At 38.4% G+C, this 14,127-nt stretch overlaps 1 protein-coding gene across 2 annotated transcripts in view; it reads right to left on the reverse strand.

Moving 5' to 3' along the window:
• ABCB11 (ATP binding cassette subfamily B member 11) overlaps nucleotides 1–14,127 on the reverse strand; it is a 96,352-nt gene that overhangs the window by 56,358 nt on the left and 25,867 nt on the right. For both annotated transcript variants that reach the window (XM_059394120.1, XM_059394121.1), the window contains 3 exons: nucleotides 4,045–4,132; nucleotides 2,791–2,924; nucleotides 945–1,116 (listed from right to left, as the gene is read on the reverse strand). In XM_059394120.1, the coding sequence (XP_059250103.1) occupies nucleotides 945–1,116; nucleotides 2,791–2,924; nucleotides 4,045–4,132 (394 nt within the window). The remainder of the gene's footprint in view (nucleotides 1–944; nucleotides 1,117–2,790; nucleotides 2,925–4,044; nucleotides 4,133–14,127) is intronic.

Here is a 14,127-nt window from a genome sequence, read left to right on the forward strand (position 1 = left end):
GAGCTCTTTGCCATTGTCACTCTGTACTACCTGGGAAATGTTTGAGTAATATAGCCAGCAGATTGTCAAGAATATTTTGCTAGAAAACATTATGGAGATTGGTTTCCTCTTGCTCAGTGATATGAGTGTATGCAGCTTTTCACATAAATTCTATTCTCATTTACAGCAAATTATTAGTGTGCCTGATCCCATGACCTGCTATCTGATGTGACTGCTCTAAAAGTATGATATAAGCATTTATTAATCTTTGGGAGTGTTTTCTAACTGGGACGACTCAAAATTCCTACTCCTACACTTTTTCTTGGCCTGCATGCCTGGGGAATGGAGATACTGCTCAGAATGGGTCAGGTGACCTCTTTCTGAAACTGATCAGACTGCATGGAGAACAAAGCTGTGAATGCAGAAATCTCCTTTATGTTTTTGTTACTGAGCTGGGTACATTTGTTGGGACTTTTTGGAGAAAACATCTGATTGGGAGACCATGGGAAGCAACAGGCATATGAGACAGTGGATGGGGATCTGGACTCAGACTCCCTTGTACTTGAATCCAGTTTTGTCACTCTCTAGCTGTACAGTCTCAGACAAGTCTCTTTACTCTCCGAGCCTCTGTTTCTTATGGCTAAAATGGCATTAATACCTTTGAAGATCGTTGAGAAGATTAGAGATAATATATATGAAGTTCTTTATAGTGCCTGGCAAAATAGTAAATGCTCAACAAATGTAGCTGTTACTGTTGTTAATACAATAATATTTATGTTATTAAAACAGCATCAACCCCTGGACTGATGGAATGTTATTTGACACTGAGGATAACCAAACAAAATAAATTGAAACAGTGACAAATAATGTTAACTAAACATACATAGGAAAAAGGAATCAAGTTTCACATTTCTGGCTGTTTCTTAGTGCAGATGTCTTGGGGAGAAGTGAGAAGACATTCTTACCAGACCAATGATGGCTGCTCCAATCCCGATAAGAGGGCTCACAGAGATAATGACCAAGGTCAGTTTCCAACCCTGGTAAAATCCCAACAGGAACCCACAGATGCTCGTGGTCATGCGCTGAATGAAAATGCCCATTTGGTCGGCAATGGCATCATTGACTTTGTTAATATCACTAGAAACGAGAGGCTCCGATCACTAAAACTGATTTTGGCCAATTCAAATTCTTGTTGAGAAATCCCAGGCTTTCCCTTCTACTGCCTTCTCTGTATCCCATTGCCTGTGGAAAACAGCCTTTCACATTTGAAAAAACTTGCTATAGCCTGTGAGGTCATTAAGCCTCTCCCTCCCTTACAGCCCAGTACGTTTGTCCTCAACCCAGTTTTCCCAACTGGTGTCCATTCAATGTTGACAAAGACTTTCAGAAATAATCTTATTTGTTTCTTTCTTTCTTATAACTCATACTCTTGGTCTGTCCTGAATAGCCCTTCTTTCCTTCTTTATAACTGCTAAACCCTTTTAGCCTCAAGGTGCAACCCACACACCACCTAATTCATAAAAACCCCCAAGGAAAAACTAATATCTTCTCCCTGTGCTTGCACAGCAATGTAATGAATCTGTGTATGTATGTGTACACATATATAATTATTGCATTCTGTTTATAGACAATATAGAAGAGTGGTTAAGATCACAGACTCTGTGGTTAAGAACACAAACTTTCCCTAGGCTAATTACTTAACCTTTCTGTGCCTTAGTTTCCTCATCTGTGAAATGGGAATAATGACAGAACCTACCTCAATAGGTTGTAATGAGGATTAGTTAGTATATGTTAAGTATATAGAACAGTGCTTAGAGTACAGTAAGCCATCAATGTGTCAACTTTATTTGTTTGCTTGCACCTTTATCCCTCCCACTAAGCTGTAAGTTCCCTGAGAACAGGACTTGTGTGGCTTATCTCTATGGCTTGCATACAGTTAAGTCATCTAGAGTATTGGTTGAATATAATTACATTAAATTCATATTCCTAGGAACATTCTCATAATCTCTTGTTCAGATGGAACAAACAGGGTTTAGGACTTAACAGCAAAAAAATGTCTCAAGATATTACCCAGAGTTTTGACAATTGTATTCTAGCAAGATTAAATATCTGTTCAATGTCACAGTAAATGAGGGGCAGAAAGAGTGCTAGAATCTAAGTATCCCAACATTCAGTCTTTGATCTTCACTGTAATACACACTCTCTCATGAGACCTCATGGGACCCCAAAGTTCAATTCAATAGGGTTCAATTGTTTCTAATTACTCAGAGCTAATTCAGAGTACCTAGAGGAAGAGGGGAAGGGGGCTATCAATGACCCCAACTGGTCTTTGGGTATTAACCAGATTTAAATCCAGTTGTTTAGTTTGAATCTTTCTCAAACTAATTTGGACTTTTTTTTTTTTTTTTTTGGTCTTTGTTTTTATGTGCAGAAATGACCTCAACAACCAAGGCAAGATAATTCCTTTTAAGTGCATTGTTTTTCCCTATAGATAAGTGGATTGTGACATCCCTCGGTCTTTCTTTTAGAGGCCACACAGCCCTATTTCTTTTAACTCCATTCTGTAATCCTTCATTTCTAGTATTTTGATCAAGGACCTACAAACAAAACTGTAGTATCCTGGCTTTCAGTTGTTAATGATCATAAAGCATGACCTATGAAAAAATGATGCTACTCATAAAAGCTCAATTTAATAGACAAAATGTGTCCAAAATGACTGAAAGTGTGTTTCTAATTGTTATTTAATTTAGAAACAAGGGTTCTATGATCAAAAATGCACACGTACATTAAAACCTCCTACCAGCTACTTACTCAGAGAATCTTGTATTCAGCTCTCCCACGGAATTGCAGTCAAACCATCCGATTTCCATTCGCATTACTTTCCTAAAGGAAATTTTTCTCATTTTCTGTATCTGACGAGCTGCAGCAATCACCCAAAAGCATATCTGAAAATGGAGCAAGGAGTGTTGGATATTATAATGTTAAAAATATTCCTTCGTTCCTTCACTTTTCAGAAGAAAATACTTTTAGGATAAGCCCCGAGAAAGAGAGGAAAGTGAGTCACAGAATGCCGAGTCCTGGGAAGTACAGTGAGCTCAGCATCTGCTGCCCAGAGAAGGATGAGCGGAACAGCTGTGGCCAGGGAAGGAGGAAGGGTTGGGTGCAAATTTGGCTTTGCCACTTGTCAATCTAACCTTACCAAACTTCACTTTCCGCATGCGAAAAGAAGGCTCACAGTGCCAAAAAGAAATTCTTGGTCTTATATCCCTATTTTTGCATGGCACTTCTGAGTGTAGTTTTTCCCCCGAGAGGCCTGCCAACAAGCATGTATGCATAGGTTTCAGACTGTGGGACAATGATTTCCAAAGAAAGGAAGACAAAAATTATGACATAAGCAGGGAATCTTCTGATAGCTATCCCCAACCAAGCAAAGTCGGGCTGTCATTAAAACTCTCAGTACCAGAATGGGGAAAATGGATTCATTTCTCTTTATAATGAACATGAACTTCCTGAAATTCTTGAATGAATGGAGGTTGAGGAGAGTCATTATTTTTTTCTGCAGAAGAAGGTAAAAGATGAAATATTTTTCTTCTTTAATAAGGGTTAAGTAACTCCATGCTCTTCCATGGCTTAAATATGGACTACATTAAGATTCAGTTTATAGATTTGGGGTTGGAACACAGGTTGATGAGATTTTGGCAGGGAAAGAAAAAAAGAAAGTAAAGTTCACTTTTCTCCAACTCCTCATGTCTGACTTTCCCTGGGGGACCCACACTCGCTCTACAAACACACCCACAACCACCTATTTTTGAGTTTAGAAGATGAAATAGAGGAGACATCGAAATTCAGTCTATTCTCTGTCTCTCTAGACAATTGTCTGTATTTTCTCCCAGTCTGAGAAGATGAATTCTTCCTCTCACCGCCCCACCCCTGCCGCCACCTCCAAATAAAATTGTAGTCCTTAGGGCTTCTGAACAACTTAAAAGTTAGAGTGCACTTTGCATTTCATTTTAATGTCTCTGAGCCCAGATGTTGACCTAAAAATAAAATGTTGGCACCACTCACTTGAATATATCCTGTGATAAGTACTACCAAAGCGATTCCAGCATAGTAACTGGCAAATTTGATCATTTCACTTTCAATGTCCAGCAACCTTCAAAAGAGGGGGAAAAATGTTAAGATTCAGAAGTAGGGTCAAGTTTACCAAAGATTACATCTGTGGGTAATGTAATAATATATTACAGAGGAAAATGATATATGAAATATGGGTAAGACATCTTATCTATGTAGGATTATCATCAATCCAACAAATCTCTCCCTAGACCTCATGGTACCAACCCCAGCAAAGATGCCTACGCCTTTTGTTTTCATTTTATTTTTACTTTTTTTAAAACTTTATTTATTTTTTGACAGACAGAGATCACAAATAGGCAGAGAGGCAGGCAGAGAGAGAAGGGGAAGCAGGCTCCCCGCTGAGCAGAGAGCCCGACGCAGGGCCCGATCCCAGGACCCTGAGACCACAACCTGAGCCCAAGGCAGAGGCTTCAACCTACTTAGCCACACAGGCGCCCCTTATTTTTACTTTTTTAAAAATCTTACTTATTTATTTGAGAGAGTGCATGGGGGGGGGGGGGGGCAGAAAGAGGGAGAAGCAGACTCCCTGCTGAGCAGGGAACCTGATGTGGGGCTCCATCCCAGGATCCCTGGCTGAAGGTGGATGCTTAACCCATCAAGCCACCCAGGCGTCTCTACCCCCTTCATGTTTATGGGCAGAAATAACTCACTGGCAGTTGTTAGAAGCCAGGGGCAGTAGATGGCAGCTCAGTGCTCTACCAGGACCCTTCCCTCATGTTCATTATGCAGTGATGGAGGAATCACTGCGAGGGTGAGGCTTTTTTTTTTTTTTAATTAACATAAACTGTATTATTTGTTTCAAGGGTACAGGTCTGTGATCATCAGTCTTACACAATTCACAACGCTCGCTGTAGCACATATCCTCTTATGAAACTCAACATCCAAAGAACAAACTAATCCAATCAAGAAATGGGCAGAACATCACTCAGCATCAGGGAAATACAAATCCAGACCACAGGGAGATACCACCTCACATAAGTCAGAATGGCTAAAATTAACAAGTCAGGAAATGACAGATGTTGGCAAGGATTTGGAGAAAGGGGAACCCTCCTACACTGTTGGTGGGAATGCAAGCTGGTGCAGCCACTCCAGAAAATAATATGGAGATTCTTCAAAAAAGTTGAAAATGGACCTACCCTATGACCCAGGAATTGCTACTGGGTATTTATCCCAAAGATACAAATGTAGTGATCCAAAGGGGCACATGCACCCCATGTTTATAGCAGCAATGTCCACAATAGCCACACTATGGAAGGAGTCTAGATGTCCATTGACAGATGAATGGATAAAGAAGATGTTGTGTGTATATATATACAATGGAATACTATGCAGCCATCAAAAACTGAAGTCTTGACATATGAAATGACGTGGATGGAACTAGAAGGTATCATGCTAAGCGAAATAAGTCCATCAGAGAAAGACAATTATCATATGATCTCCCTGATATAAGGAATAGAGAAACAAGACAGAAGATCATAGGGGAAGGAAGGGAAAAATGAAACAATATGAAACTAGAGAGGGAGACAAACCATAAGATACTTTTAATCTCAGGAAACAAACTGAGGGTTGCTAGGGAAAGGTTTAAAAAGCTAGACTGTTGTCTGCAAAGAAACTGGTAGAGAGGTGTGGGCTGTAAGTTAGGAGATTTACTGCTACCTCCTCCAGGAGTCCAAATCAGCTTTTCAACTCTTTTATCTCAAAGTAACACTAAAAAATGTGTGTGTCATCATCCCAGAGAAGGAGAAAATACTTTATCAGCCTAATTTTTCTGTCCACTGCAGCCCAGGTGCCCCTCTGTGAAAATTTCTAAGGTGAGAATTTGTGGGGAACAGCAAGAAAGCTCTACAGTGTTTTTTCAGTGCAACTACCACGCTTTGGCACAGGGTTTGGAGATTGGCAGGGGTAGGGAGGGGAGTCACAAATTAGTATGAAATTGTTTTCAGAAAATAAAGAATTGTGTGCTTAGAAAATTAACATATTGGTTACTAACAGTTCTAACCCTTGAAGATGTTCTAAATGATAGCGAGTCCATTTCTTTTTTTTTTTTTTTAAGATTTTATTTATTTATTTGATAGAGAGAGAGAGAGAGACCACAAGTAGGCAGAGAGGCAGGCAGAGAGAGCGGGAAAGCAGGCTCCCTGCTGAGGCTGGATCCCAGGACCCTGGGATCATGTGGAGCTTGATCCCAGGACTCTGGGATCATGACCTGAGCTGAAGGCAGAGACTTTAACCCACTGAGCCACCCAGATGCCCCGCAAGTCCGTTTCTTTAGAAAACTGGAAACCCGCATCTTGGGCACAGATGTTCCCATCTGATGTGCTTTCTGCTTCCTGTCAGGGCTTCTTCTGTGACTCAAGCTTGAATTGTTCTCTTCCTCTACTGAACTAGACCAAGTGTTTAAGTATAATTTCTTTAATTCAGAACAAACTGTTATTCCATGCCAGATTTTATTGACATCTTGCACTATTATTTGATATCTTCATTGATTATATCTATACTGAATAGATTTATGCTTGTTTTCCAGATTGTAGGCCACTTGAGGACAAGGACTTTGTTTTACCTGCTTGCTCACACTGCCGGAAGCCTTGTACAATACCTTATACATAGCAGACACAATGCCTCCATAAATGCTTCTTGATTTTGCTTTGACTTTCAAAATACTTATAATGAAGGGAAATAATTGCCTTGGTCAATCCCTCTTTGGAGGGATCATCTCCAAAATAGCTAAAATGTCTGTTCAGCACATTTTTGGTCTTTTATTATGGTTTAAGGGAACCCAAGAATGAACAAGACCTAGAAAACTTATATATATAAGTATCCACAAACAGAGGTTCTCACAAAACTTAAGTATCTCTGTATAAGATGCATAATGGAGAACAAGACTTCTAATGTGTAAATGAGGCCATACTCTTTGTTTTCTGTGAAATTTTTCTTTGTGAAATGAAATTTGGGTGTCCCAAAACAGAGAACTAGGAGTATTTGTCAGTAAGTTTTACTTAGATATCCTGTGGTGCGTTCCTCCTACAAGCACTGAGGCAATAAAATGGCTGCGATGAAAGAAGCAGCTGCCAGGAATAAACAGACCTACTCAGATTAAAAGTACTGAGCACTGACCCAGCTCCAGAATTTATTAGGGCAAACTTCAGGAGAATTATATTATTGCTGGATGGTGTGGATAAGGACATGTGTAATTTATGATTCTGTTCGCTCCTGAGGCACCCCAGAGATGAATGGCTAACTTATTTTTATTTTATTCTTGGAGATAAGAAGTTATTAGGGTTTTAGAAACTACTTGAGAATATTTCTGGAACAACAGGACAAACCTATCAGAAAAACTGATAGGAAGTAAAGGAGCAGGCTGGCTTGGCTTGTTTGACTGCACATCAATTTTTTTTATCATCGGGTGGAAAGTTTTCTTGCGGTTATAAAATCCTGGAAAGGAGTTTTTAAAGTGTGTAGGTGATTTGGCTCACCAAATGGGTGCCTTTCTTTTTCAACAGCAAAATTGACATACATCTATTTGCATTAAGGTTCATTTGTTGAAGAGAGAAGAGGGCAGAAAGATGACAATTAGGGGGGAAATAAGATATATTTTACAAATTATTAAGATATGTGGAGTCTTACCTTGCTTTTAATGAAAAATAAATGCACCATAAAATCAAAGTACTCAATCTATACCTCAAGATTTCAGATTTACTAAAGCCATAGGGCTTTCATTTTAAATACCTAGGAGGTCTTTACAACAAGGTGCATTGCTTAACACTGGGTTTTCCTTTCAATGGTTTTCATGCACCGTTGACCCAGTAGCATTAACACTTTAGAATGAAATCAGTGTCAACTCCAAAACAAGCATCACAGATTGGCAGAAACTTGCCCACATCCTATTCTCAGAATGTTGGAAGCTCTGTATTCTTTTTTTTTTTTTAATTTTTATTTATTTATTTGATAGAGAGAGATCACAAGTAGGCAGAGAGGCAGGCAGAGAGAGGGGGGGAAGCAGGCTCCCCACTGAGCAGAGAGCCCGATGTGGGGCTCGATCCCAGGACCCTGAGATCATGACCCGAGCTGAAGGCAGAGGCTTAAACCACTGAGCCACCCAGGCGCCCCTGGAAGTTCTGTATTCTTAATGCACAGGACATCAACCTGTGGACAAAGGGCAGATCACTGGGTGAAACTGTTTGACAGAACATTTGTACACTATGGTAGCTTACTGCCAGAACGGCTCGAATTTCCTTTCAGAGAATCTATGACAATTATTCTCGCCAATGAAGCTATTTTTTTGTTGGTTTGTTTTTCACGCCACTTTTTTTTTTTTTTTTTTGAGGTAAGTTTGGATTCTCATGCAATTGTGAGAAATACTACAGAAACACATACTCCCTTTGGTAATACTATGCAAAACGACGGGACAATATCCCAACCAGGATGATGATATTGATATAATCGAGATCAGAATGTTCTCCTCACCCCAGCGGTTCTTCATGTCACCCTTTTACATCTACACATGCTTCCATCCAGCCTCCACTCCCCTCTTAATCCCTAGTTACCTCTTGTCTGCTCTCTATTGCCACAGTTCTGTCATTTGAAGAATATTTTATAAATGGAATCACACAGTATGTAATCTTTTGGTGTTCGTTGGCTTTTTTTTTTTTTTTTCTTAGCGTAATGCTTTAAAGTTTCAGAAATTATTTGTTCCTGCTTATTGTTAAGTCATAGTCCCTGGTATAGATGTATCACAGTTTGCTTAACCACTTGCCCACTGAAGGATATCTGGGCTGTTTTCAGGTTTTGTCTGTGACAAATAAAGTGTCTGTAACCTTTATGTACAGGTTTTTATGTAAACATAGGTTTTCACTTCTCTGGGATAAATCCTCAACAGTAGAATTTCTGGGTTATAATATTTGCATGTTTAACTCTTTTTTAATGGCCAAACTATATTCCAGAGTGGCTGCACCATTTTACATTCCCACCAGCAAGGTGTAAGTGATCCGTTTCCTCCACAACCCCACCAACTCTGGTGTTACTATTATTTTTATTTTACCCATTCTAACAGATCTGTGCTGATACCTCATTTTGATTTTAATTTGCATTCCCTAACCACTAATGTGGCTAAATATCTTCTCATGTGCTCATTTGCTGTCTTTATATCCCTAGTGAAATGCTTGATCATGTGTTTTTCCCATATTCAAATTGGAGTTTTCTGAACCATTGAATTTGGAGAGTTCTTTAAATTTTCTAGATCCTAGTCCTTTTTTAGATATGTAATTTACAAATATGCTCTCCCAGTCTGTAGATTTTCTTTTCATCTCTTCCCTGGGTCTTCCAGAGCACAAGTTCTCCATTTTGATGAAATCCAATTCACCAATTTTTCTTTTTATGGATTATTAGTGTCAAGTCTAAAAGCTCTTTGGCCTTAGACACAAAAATGGTCACCCATATATTTTTCTAAAACTTTACAGTTTATTTTTTACATTTAAGTCCAAAATCCATTTTGAGCTATTTTTTGTATGGGTTCATTTTTTGCCTATGGATGTCCAACTAGTCATGCACCATTTGATAAAAAGTTTATATTTTCTCCATTGAATTTCTTTTCTACCTTTGCCAACAACCAATTGGACATGTTTGCATGGGTCTATGTTTGAGTTCTCTGTTCTGTTCTTCTGTTAATACCACACAACCTTGATTGCTGTAGCTATATAATATGTCTTGAAATCAGGTAGATTGTTTCCTCACATTTTATTCTTCTTTTTCAAAGTTGTTTTAGATATTCTAGTTCTTTTGCCTTTTAATATAAATTTTAGAGTTAATTTGACTATATCTCTAAAATATCTTGCTGAGATTTTGATAGAAATTTTATTAAAGCTATATGTCAGCTTGAGGGAATTAACATCTTTATTATATTGAATTTTCCAATTCATGAGCAAGTATGTCTCCCCATCTATTTAGGTCTTTGATTTCTTTTATCAGCATTTTGCATTTTTCAGCATAAAAGTCCTATACATGTTTTGCTGGATTTGCGCCTAAATAAATTTTTTGAGCAATTGTAAATGGCATTATGTTTATTTTCTTTTCTTTTATTTAATTTTTTAGCGCTATATTTTGAATTTTGGTGTCCATGTGTTCATTGTTAGTATGTAGAAATACCACTAAATTTTGTACATTTATTTGGTACTTGGTATTTTATGACTTTGCCAAACTCATTTATTGGTTCTAGGATATTTTTGTATATCATTTCAGCTTTTCTATGTTGACAATATCATCTCCAAAATAAACAGTTATATTTCTTACTTTTAGATCTGTATTTTTTTCATTACAAATGTTTTGATTGTAATAAAGAACACATAACATAAAATTTACCAACTTAACCATTTTTAAGTGCACAGTTCAGTTTTAATCAGTATTCCTTTCCTTCTTTGTTGTATAAGCTAGAACTTTGAGTAATGTGTTGAATAATAGCAGCGAAAGCCTCTATCCTTGCCTTTTTTCCAGTCTTAGGGAGAAAATATTCAGTCTTCCACTTTTAACCCACTGAGCCACCCAGGCGCCCCTTCCACTTTTGAGTATAATGTTAGCCATAGGACTTTTTTTTAGATGTCCTTTCTTAAGTTAAAGAAGTTCCTTTCTGTTCCTAGTTTTCTGAGAGTTTTTATTATGGATGGATATTGAAATTTTAAATGCTTTTTTCTATGTTGATGGAGATCATTGTGTGGTTTTTCTATATTAGCCCATTAATGTGGTGGATTACATTGACTTTTTCTAATACTGAACAATGTATGCTTCTCTAGAATACACTCTACTTGGTCATGGTGTATTTCATTGATTTTGTATATTTGTTTGTTTTGTCTTTATTATTTCTTCTCATACATTTTCAGTGGACTTATTTTGCTGTTTTTCTAGGTTTTTGAGTTGGAAGCTTAGATGTTTAATTTGCAATGTTTCCTCTTTTGTAATGTATGCATTTAGTGATATAATTTTTCCTCTCAGCCCTGTATAAGCTGTGTCCTCCAGATTTTCACATTTTCTATTTTCCCTTTCACTCAGTTTAATTTTTAAAACGTTTCGCGTGAGACTTCATCTTTGATCTAAGGAATATTTAGATGGCTGTAGTCTGATTCATAAGAATCTGGGGGGATTTCCATTATCTCTAGTTTTGATTTCTACTTTGATTCCATTGTAGCCAGAGAATGCACTCTATAATTTCAAGTATTTTGCATTTGTTGAGGTTTGTCTCATGGCTCAGGGTATGGTCCGTCTTGGCATATGCCCCGTAGGCTCTTGAAAAGAATGTGTATTATGTGGTTGTTGAGTGGAATGTTCTACAGATGTCAATGAGATCCTGTTGGTTGCTGGTGTTGAGTTCTTCTATATCTGTCATAATTTAATGTCTACCTGTTCTACAAATTGGTGAGAGATGGATATTTAAGGGATATTTAAGGGGTCTACTATAATTTTGATTTGTCTCTTTCCTTTCCATTCTGTCAGTTGTTGCTTCACATGTTTTGCAATTCTCTTGTTTGGTGAGTACACATTTAAGATTGCTGTGTCTTCATGGCAGATTGACCCATTTATCATCGTACAATTTCTCTCCTTGTCTCTGTAATTTTCTTTGTTCCAAAGTCTATTTTATCTCATACCAGTATAGCCATTTCTTCTTTCTTTTGATTAATGTTTGCATGATAAATCTTTTTCCATCCTTTAGAGAGAGAAACTGAGCAGGAGGAGGGGCAGAGGGAGAGAAAGAAGAATCTCAAGTAGACTCTCAGCTGAACACAGAGCCGAACATGGGACTCCATCTCATAACCCTGGGATCACAACCTGAGCCAAAACCAAGAGTCAGATGCTTAACCAACTGAGCAACCCAGGCACCCCTCGACTTGCCTCTATTTTTTAGTTAAAGTGATTTCCTCATAAATAGCATGTAGTTGGGTTATTTTAAAATCCAGGGCACCTGGGTGGCTCAGTGGGTTAAAGCCTCTGTTTTCGGCTCGGGTCATGATCTCAGGGTCCTGGGATCGAATCCCACATCGGGCTCTGTGCTCAGCAGGGAGCCTGCTTCCTCCTCTCTCTGCCTGCCTCTCTGCCTACTTCTGATCTGTCTCTGTCAAAGAAATAAATAAAATATTTAAAAAAAATCCATTCTACCAATCCCTGTCTTATTTAGTAGATTTAAATCACTTAAATTTGGGGCCACTAAGATAAACCAGGGGTGCCTGGGTGGCTCAGAGGGTTAAGCCTCTGCCTTTGACTCAGGTCATGATCTCAGGGTCCTGGGATCAAGCCCCACATTGGGCTCTCTGCTCAGCAGAGAGCCTGCTTCCCCCTCTCTCTCTGCCTACCTCTCTGCCTACTTGTGATCTCTCTCTCTGTGTCAAATACATAAATAAAATCTTTTAAAAAAATAAAATAAATCACAAATCTAATATAATAATTGATATGTTAGGGCTCAAATGTAACATTTTTTTTTCTTTTCTGTTTTTTCTCTCTGTTTCATATTTTTCTGTTTTCTTCCCCCTGATTTCTTATGGGCTAATCAAACCTTTTTTATTTTAATTTAATTTTATTTAATTCTCTTATTTTATTTTAAGTAGGTTCCACACCTAGCATGGAGCCCAATGTTGGGCTTGAACTCACAACCCTGAGATCAAGACATGAGCTGAGATTAAGAGTCAAATACTTAACAGACTGCTCCAGCCAGGTGCCCTCAAACATTTTTTTAGAATTCAGTTTTAATTTATCTGTAGTGGTTTTGACTGTATCTCTTTGAATAGCTTTTTTAGTGGTTGCTCTAGGAATTCCATTATAGATATATCACTTATTATAGTCAGCTAGTGTTGTCATTTTATCAGTTTGCACAGGGTATAAAAACACTGCCTCCCATTATATACATTTATTCTCCCCTGTTAATGATTTGTCTTTAATATTTCCAAATCACACTCACCTCAGACAGTATTAAATAGAGCTATATCAGACAGTGTTAGCATTTTTGCTTCCACCCTCAAACATAATTTAGAAAACTCTGGAAAAGAAGGGAAGTTTTGCTTACCATGTTCTTTCTACTAAATACCCAAGGTTTCTTTTATTGTTTCCTTTCTGTTCAAAGAACTTACTTTAGTCATTCTTTTAAGTAAGTCAGCTGACAATAAATTCTCTTCATTTCCCTCATCGAAAATGTCTTGACTTTCTCTTCCATGGGGGTGGTGATGAATGTCCTGACTCTCTGAAACTACCCGAGCAGGTAGGGGAGAGGTTTCTCATTACCATGGGGATGGTTTAGGCCTCCACATATTCTTCACTGACACCACAGGAGTTGGGTAGGGGAGAGACAGGGCAGTGGCTCATTGATACCTGGCAAATACGGAAGTCTAGGTCCCCAACCTTGCTGCCATGGATAAGAGGGGGGTTATGGGGGCGCCTGGGTGGCTTAGAGGGTTAAGCCTCTGCCTTCTGCTCAGGTCATGATCTCAAGGTCTTTGGATCAAGCCCCGCATCAGGCTCTCTGCTCAGCAGGGACCCTGCTTCCTCCTCTCTCTCTGCCTGCCTCTCTGCCTACTTGTGATCTCTGTCTGTCAAATAAATAAATAAAATCTTTAAAAAAAAAAAAAAAAAGAGGGGGGTTATGTGTGTTTTGTTTTGTTCTGTGGTGTTGGCTTGAGTAGAATAGTAACTGCCTGAAATTCTTCCGTCAGGCTGCCTCTTTGTGGTCTATTATCTAGAGAAAGCAGAATTTTATTGAGTCCTTTGTCGTCTGTACATACTGGGTATTTCTAGGTTACAGCTTCCCAATACCCAATCTAGTACAAATGAAGCCTAAAGAAAATCCATGAAATACACAACCATGTCATTATTTGGGTCCTGAGATCTCTAACCTTCTCCTATCCACTTTTTTAGACTCTTAGGTAGGTGGTTTTATGTGTAATGGATTAAATAATCCAATCAAATGGCAGAGATTGTGAGATGGGTAAATTATAAAAGAACAAAATACAAGCTACAACTGTAGGCTGTCTGAAGGAGACATAT

This window comes from Mustela nigripes, chromosome 3 (assembly GCF_022355385.1).
Source record: "Mustela nigripes isolate SB6536 chromosome 3, MUSNIG.SB6536, whole genome shotgun sequence".
NCBI classification, from domain to species: Eukaryota; Metazoa; Chordata; class Mammalia; order Carnivora; family Mustelidae; genus Mustela; species Mustela nigripes.